We start from the raw sequence: 8,067 nt of genomic DNA, 5'->3' as shown, positions 1-8,067 counted from the left end.
GCATTATTGAATTGTTTCCCATTGCAGTGTGTTATTGTGATCAGCCTCTGATCTGAACACCCAAACACAACCAATGCACTGCCTCTAAATGACCATAATCATTCAACAATCCTATGAAAAGCTTCACACTTTCAGATTAAATCAAATCAGAGTGCAGTGCATGCTGGGAAACGTCAGGATATATGCATCTTCTTCTTCTGATGTTGATTCCAGATGCGTCAGAAGTGCTGATGTGAGGATTGTGTTCAGGCGTTTGCTCATGAGTAAATGATGCATCATTACAGTGTGAAACTAGAGCAGCTTCAGCACATCTGTGCTTCACCAGCAGTAATGTGGAGGACACGGTTGTGCAGCAGCTTATTAACATCAATGACAACACTCCAAACATATCTAAATCTAAACATATCCAAATCTAAACATATCTAAGTCTAAACATATCTAAGTCTAAACATATCCAAATCCAAACATATCTAAGTCTAAACATATCCAAATCTATACATATCCAAATCTAAACATATCTAAATCTAAACATATCTAAGTCTAAACATATCCAAATCTAAACATATCTAAATCTAAACATATCCAAATCTAAACATATCTAAGTCTAAACATATCCAAATCCAAACATTTCTAAGTCTAAACATATCCAAATCTAAACATATCTAAATCTAAACATATCTAAATCTAAACATATCTAAATCTAAACATATCCAAGTCCAAACATATCCAAATCTAAACATATCTAAATCTAAACATATCCAAATCTAAACATATCTAAGTCTAAACATATCCAAATCCAAACATTTCTAAGTCTAAACATATCCAAATCTAAACATATCTAAATCTAAACATATCTAAATCTAAACATATCCAAGTCTAAACATATCCAAGTCTAAACATATCCAAATCTAAACATATCTAAATCTAAACATATCCAAATCTAAACATATCTAAGTCTAAACATATCCAAATCCAAACATTTCTAAGTCTAAACATATCCAAATCTAAACATATCTAAATCTAAACATATCTAAATCTAAACATATCCAAGTCCAAACATATCCAAATCTAAACATATCTAAATCTAAACATATCCAAATCTAAACATATCTAAGTCTAAACATATCCAAATCCAAACATATCTAAATCTAAACATATCTAAATCTAAACATATCCAAATCTAAACATATCTAAATCTAAACATATCCAAATCTAAACATATCTAAGTCTAAACATATCCAAATCCAAACATTTCTAAGTCTAAACATATCCAAATCCAAACATATCTAAGTCTAAACATATCCAAAACCTAACATATCCAAGTCTAAACATATCCAAATCTAAACATATCTAAGTCTAAACATATCTAAGTCTAAACATATCTAAGTCTAAACATATCTAAGTCTAAACATATCTAAGTCTAAACATATCTAAGTCTAAACATATCTAAGTCTAAACATATCTAAGTCTAAACATATCTAAGTCTAAACATACCTAAATCTAAATCTAAACACATCTGTTTAGCTATGCATTTAATGAATGAGCACTGTGCCAATGTTCGTCCGACTGTTTGTACTGTACTGTATTTTATTTTTTATTTTTCTAAACTGTTTTAATTATTCTTATTTCTTTTTATTATTTTAATTTCTGCTATGTAAAGCACTTTGAATTGCCATTGTGTATGAAATGTGCTATATAAATAAACTTGCTTTGCCTTGCCTTGCCTTGCCTAAGTCTAAACATATCCGAATCTAAACATATCTAAGTCTAAACATATCTAAGTCTAAACATACCTAAATCTAAATCTAAACATATCTAAGTCTAAACATACCTAAGTCTAAACATACCTAAATCTAAACATACCTAAGTCTAAACATATCTAAGTCTAAACATATCCAAATCTAAACATATCTAAGTCTAAACATATCTAAATCTAAACATATCTAAGTCTAAACATACCTAAATCTAAACATACCTAAATCTAAACATATCTAAGTCTAAACATATCTAAGTCTAAACATATCTAAATCTAAACATATCTAAGTCTAAACATACCTAAATCTAAATCTAAACATATCTAAATCTAAATCTAAACATATCTAAGTCTAAACATATCTAAGTCTAAACATAACATATCTAAGTCTAAACATATCCAAATCTAAACATATCCAAATCTAAACATATCTAATTCTAAACATATCTAAGTCTAAACATATCTAAATCTAAACATATCCAAATCTAAACATATCCAAATCTAAACATAAGCAAGTTTCTGTGCTGAAAGTCTTTTTTTTTCTTTATTGTGGATTTAGAGTTAGTGTTAGTTCACAGCAAGAGACACAAAATATGTTTAAGCTTTGCTTGAAAAACTACCTTTCTTTAAAAAATAATGACACTTGGTTTGATGAAGGTTTACTGAACAAGATGCGAAAAGTATAATTTAATTTAGAACTTTCAGTACGTGCACATATAGCAATTTGAATGGACATCAATTGAGGATTTATAATTTAAAGTATTATTAAATGACATAACCGGTTGATGTCCATCGAATTCCAATGTTTCCTATTTTCTTTATTAATGTCTGAATGTCGTGCATTAACTAGCCGACTCTTTTTACTTGATCTAATGCAATGACATCGAGACATTTATAATGACTTAAGTATCCAAACACTGGTGATTTCTCCTCTCATTGACCCTAACAGTGTTAAATTTCATCATCATCATCATCATCATCTTCATCATCATCATCAGGGTTTTGTTCCTCCTCCCACTTCTAGTCCTCGTCATGTCAGTGCACGAGCACAGGCACGAGCATCACTGTTCGTGGACGCGAGATGAACATAAATCCAGGATGATCCTCAATGGAGAACATCTGTCCAGATGAGAAGCTGGTTTTCCTCAGCGCTCCTCGCGGGTAAGACTGGGAACATCTGCATGAACATCGCGTATTCACATCGATCGACTGCGAGACGCGCGATCAGGAAGTTATTGGCGAAACTCATCGCTAGTAGAGATTACAGTGAGTGAATGGATGTCAAATAGTGATGTCTGATGTCTGTCTGAATATAATGTCATCGATCAGGATCATATGGCTCATAAGGATCTGTAATGCACACGAGCGAGTGTCTGTGCGCGCGCACGAGAGAGAGAGAGAGGCGTTTAACGGCGTTCAACTTTTCTCTCGTTATTGTATATTTCCTCAGTTCAGCTCTGGTGATGCACACTCATTCCTTCATTATAACAAGGGTTAGTTTGTGAGAAGCATCAATATTCACAGCTAACAAAAATATGTTCTAGGAACGCTTTGATAACGAGCCCAATATTTCTGAATGTTCTGAAATTCTTGTTTATGCAAAGGTTAGCAAAAAAAAAAAAAAAAGAATGTGCCGTTTTATCATTTTACATGCATTATGGATATGTTACTTTTTGAACGTTGAATGTTTTGAAACAACCAGTAATGTTTAAAAAACGCTTTTGTGAGAACGTTTTGAGAACTTTATTTGTTGCATGAACTTCTCAGACTAGTCTTACAAGTTAGTCATCTAAATTTTTCTTCCAGACTGATAATAGAAAGGCAGATTTGTCTAATTTGAATCAGAAAAGGACTGATTAGTTTACATAACGATGAACGAACGTTCTATTAATATTAGGCTACTGGAAGAACGTTTGTTCATAACGTTGAGAGAACCTTGACAGAACGTTCCCTGTTCGCTCGTTATCGCGTTTGTTACACGGATACTTGCAAATTAAGGAAATATACACATTAAATATTAATAAAGTTTACATTTTTTTCACATGTAAATAAGTTCAGAAATGAGAAAAAATGTCAATTACTAGGCTAGATAGAAATGGATTATTATTAATCTTCATTTAAATAGGCTATTATTAATGTGAAGTTAATTAACTGGTTATATCTGTTCAATGCTTTATTGTGCTCAATGTAAAAACAATGTTACTTATGGTTGATAATCGTAATAATAACCATTTTGAGACACAAGACGACGCAATTAGTAATTAGTGTGAAGATCCATATGACCCAAGTCCCTCTGGGAACTTCACATTTACATATTGGGAAGTCGTAATTACGACATCAGATGCTTTCGAATCAATCGTTTAGAGCAAAATCACAATGTACCTTTTTTCTGTAGCAAAAACATGAAGAGAAAAATCCAGTTTCCCACTCGTAGTTATGACATAGTGATAGTGATAGATATAATTGTGATATTATGCATGTTTATGTAGTGAGATGGATTTATTATATGCATGCTGAATTGATGCTTGCACACATATTTCAAATCAGGAATAACTTATCAACAGTATCGTAAATTCTGATTCTTTAGCTTCATTTGCTCACAAAAAAACCAAACAAGATACATGTCTTCTTCCAGACAGGTCCAGCAATGCGCATGCACATTCTAGCATAAAAAATAAGCAATGCTTCTATGAAATGAGTGTCTCTGTAAGGCGGGACTGAAGCCATCATACTATTTTTTATATACTATAGACCGTCCACTGTCCTCATAACGTCCCGTGTGACTGAATCAGAACAGTAGCACTGAAGCAGAGGCGTTTGTCTCATGTAACACACATCATCACGCATATCGCTCGCTCTGGCTTTAGTGTGAGCACAGCGGCAGTGGTGATCCTGCAGTTACATCTGAACCCTTCCACACATCTACACACTGTTTAGTGCCGCTTCTGGCTTCAGATTTTACATTGTGCATCAAGTGGCGATGCAGCTTTTTGTTTGCACTAAAGTAAAGAAAAAATGCCAAACATTAAAATGCGCTAGTATTTTAATGAACTGCAATATGCATAATTCCTAAAACAACATAGTAGAATGACATATCTATTTTAGTTTTTAATATTTCAGTGCATGTGTTGAAGTTTGGATGCACTGTACCTATTGATAGCAACAACAGAAGTTTGTCCTTTATTATTGTTTAATTTGATATTTGTGTGTCTCTCTCCTCAGATGACAGCATCTCTCCTCGACCCCCGTCCGTCGTCATGAACATGCAGATGTGGACATCGGCCATATGGACTCTCACATCAGTCTTCAGCTTGACTGAGATGTTTGATGTGTACGGGGATATATGCGGAGGCCTGTGTGTGTGTGAAGAGAGAGAGGGTGTGTTCACCGCCAGCTGTGAGAACAGAGGGATTAACAGTCTGTCGGAGGTGATGCCTTTACACTTCACTGCGTATCATCTCCTGCTCACGGGGAATCTGCTAAAGAAAGTCTCGCTCAACGACTTCGTCCAGTACGAAGGACTCACTATTTTACATCTAGGCAACAATGATATATCAGAGATCGACGGTGGTGCTTTCAACGGACTTCAGGGATTAAAACGACTGCATCTGAACAATAACAAAATCGAAGTGTTGAAGGACGACACGTTCCTCGGACTCGAAAGCCTGGAGTACCTGCAGATTGACTATAATTACATCAGCCACGTTGAAGCGAAAGCCTTGAGCGTTTTACGTCACTTAGAGGTGCTCATCCTCAATGACAACCTGCTCTCCGCTCTGCCCAACAACATCTTTCAGTTCGTTCCATTAACGCATCTCGATTTAAGAGGCAATCAGCTCAAAGTGCTTCCCTATAATGGGCTTCTGGAGCACTTGAGCCGGATCGTGGAGCTGCAGCTGGAGGAGAACCCCTGGAACTGCTCCTGCGAGCTCATTGCGCTGAAAGCCTGGCTCGAAAGCATCTCCTACACGGCTTTGGTTGGAGATGTGGTTTGCGAGACGCCGTTTCGTCTTCACGGTCGAGACGTAGACGAGATCTCCAAGCAGGAGTTGTGTCCTCTGAGAGCCGTCGCGGAGTACGACATGCGTGCAGAACCGGCTCACGTCGGCGAGATCCTCTATAAGACCACACCGGCGACTTCCATCCCGGGCTTCGCCTCCTCGACAGTCCTGCGCTCCACTAAAACCAGCCGAATCCCGGGAAAACTCCGCGTTAAGCCGACTCCTCGCTCCTCTAGCAAGCCGCAGAACTACGGCCCGATGTTAGCCTTCCAGACGAAGTCCCCGGTTCCTCTGGACTGTCCGAACGCTTGCTCCTGCAATCTGCAGATCTCAGACCTCGGCTTGAACGTGAACTGCCAGGAGAGGAAGATCGAAAGCATCTCGGATCTCATTCCCAAGCCGTACAATCCTAAAAAGATGTATTTAACGGGGAACTACATCTCTGAGGTGTGCAGTTCTGACTTTGACGGCGCGACCGGACTTGATTTGCTCCACTTGGGGAACAATCGCATATCCGTCGTTCATGATCGGACGTTCAGCCAGCTTATACATTTAAGACGATTGTACTTAAACGGGAACTTAATCGAGCGCCTCTCCGAGGATATGTTCTATGGGCTACAAAGCTTGCAGTTTTTATATTTGGAGTATAACGTGATTCGGGAGATTGCGAACGGTGCTTTTCAACAGGTTCCCAATCTTCAGCTTCTGTTCCTCAATAACAACCTCCTCAAGACTCTTCCTCCGGGCGTCTTCCACGGATTAAACCTCGCGCGAGTGAATCTACGCAACAACCACTTCCGAAGTCTCCCGGTCGCCGGTGTCCTGGAGGATCTCGCGGATCTGGTGCAGATCGATCTCTTCGAGAACCCCTGGGATTGCTCGTGTGTCGTGGTGGAGATGCGAAGCTGGCTGGAGAAACTCGGCGCCGGGATCGTTTTAAACTCCGTCGCGTGCGAATCTCCACCGAGGCTCTCGGGCGAAGACATGCGCTTCATTCGCTCTTATCAACTTTGCCCGGAAACCTCAAACGTTCAGTCTTCCGTAGCGTCGCCTTCGGAGGAATCCATTCCCGGAAGCACCATCACTTTAGAAACTTTGGATTATGACGTGCAGAACCCCACGGTTCCACTCTCAGTGCTGATCCTCGCCTTGCTGATGCTCTTTATATTATCTGTGTTTGTCGCGGCAGGGCTTTTCGCTGTTATAATGAAGCGCCGGAAGAAGTCGGAACGGTTAGCCTCGGTAAATGCCAGTGCGGTTTACACCGATAAGACTAGATCGGCGGCGAGCCACGTGTACGAGTTCATCCCGCCGTCAGCCGAGAGCCTAGCGAAGAACGATGCCGAGGGAAACGCCATGGAGAGATACAGGGACTTCGAAGAACTCAGAGTTCTGGCGTCGAACTCGGATGATGAAGTCCGGAGCAGATCCGAGTTCAGCGCGGGAACGCCGGATACGCTAAACACACACTCGCTTCTGGACGACAACTACTTTTACCGGGAGATCTTGGCCAGGGACCAGCCGGGCTCGTACAGGGGGAGTTTAGCATGCAAGCATCAGTACCTGGATCATCCGTACTCGAGTCCCGAGCGGGTCCCGGATCAGTTCTTGGGTCCCGAGCGGGTCCAGCAAACCGTGATGTTCTGCTCCCCGCCGGCCGCCGTCTACATCGAGCCCAACCGGAGCCAGTACTGGGAGCTCAAAGCCAAGCTGCACTTCGAGCCCGACTATCTGGAGGTTCATGAGAAAAGGACAACTTTCACTCAGTTCTGAAATATATGTATTTGTCTTCATTTTCTTTAAAAAAAAAAAAAAAGTTGGGGAGAAACCGTGTTTTCTCTGAGATATGAGGGTGAATCTCGTGCACCTCAAAGTTCAAAAGAAAGACAAGTTGTTATTTTGATGTTTTGACAATTTTATATTTATAATGATTTTCACTTTATTTATATTTTTATTATATTTTGCCTATATTTATTACTATTATTTTTATTTACTTTGTTTGATTGCATTGTGCCATTATTTGCTGGACACAGTTTCCCTCAGTTTCTATTGTCAATCGAGTTCATATTAATGTGGAAACAAACTATTATTTAAATGGTAAATTTAAAATAGTTATACATCTCAGTAGTATTTGACGTACTGCTTTTAATGCACTGGGAAATTTTAACTTAAATTCTAATATTATTATTATTATTATATATATAACTAATAATAATATAATACTTAAACTATTATATTATAATATATATATATATATATATGTATAAATTATTTTAACCTCCTGCTCGTGTGTTGGTCAAAAATGTTTTTTTT

The 8,067-nt window shown here is 38.4% G+C and overlaps 1 protein-coding gene across 1 annotated transcript in view; it reads left to right on the top strand.

Annotated features, from left to right (window-relative positions):
• The window catches only part of slitrk5b (SLIT and NTRK-like family, member 5b), a 19,410-nt gene extending 11,855 nt beyond the window's left edge, over positions 1-7,555 (top strand). The window contains exons 2-3 of the mRNA XM_081367525.1: positions 2,778-2,914; positions 4,976-7,555. Of these exons, the coding sequence (XP_081223651.1) occupies positions 2,881-2,914; positions 4,976-7,527 (2,586 nt within the window). The 5' untranslated portion in view covers positions 2,778-2,880 and the 3' untranslated portion in view covers positions 7,528-7,555. The remainder of the gene's footprint in view (positions 1-2,777; positions 2,915-4,975) is intronic.
• The last annotated feature ends 512 nt before the right edge of the window (positions 7,556-8,067 follow it).

The sequence above is a fragment of the Scardinius erythrophthalmus genome (assembly GCF_964197995.2).
Source record: "Scardinius erythrophthalmus genome assembly, chromosome: 6".
NCBI classification, from domain to species: domain Eukaryota; kingdom Metazoa; phylum Chordata; class Actinopteri; order Cypriniformes; family Leuciscidae; genus Scardinius; species Scardinius erythrophthalmus.
This window is presented reverse-complemented; position numbering and strand designations above follow the sequence as displayed.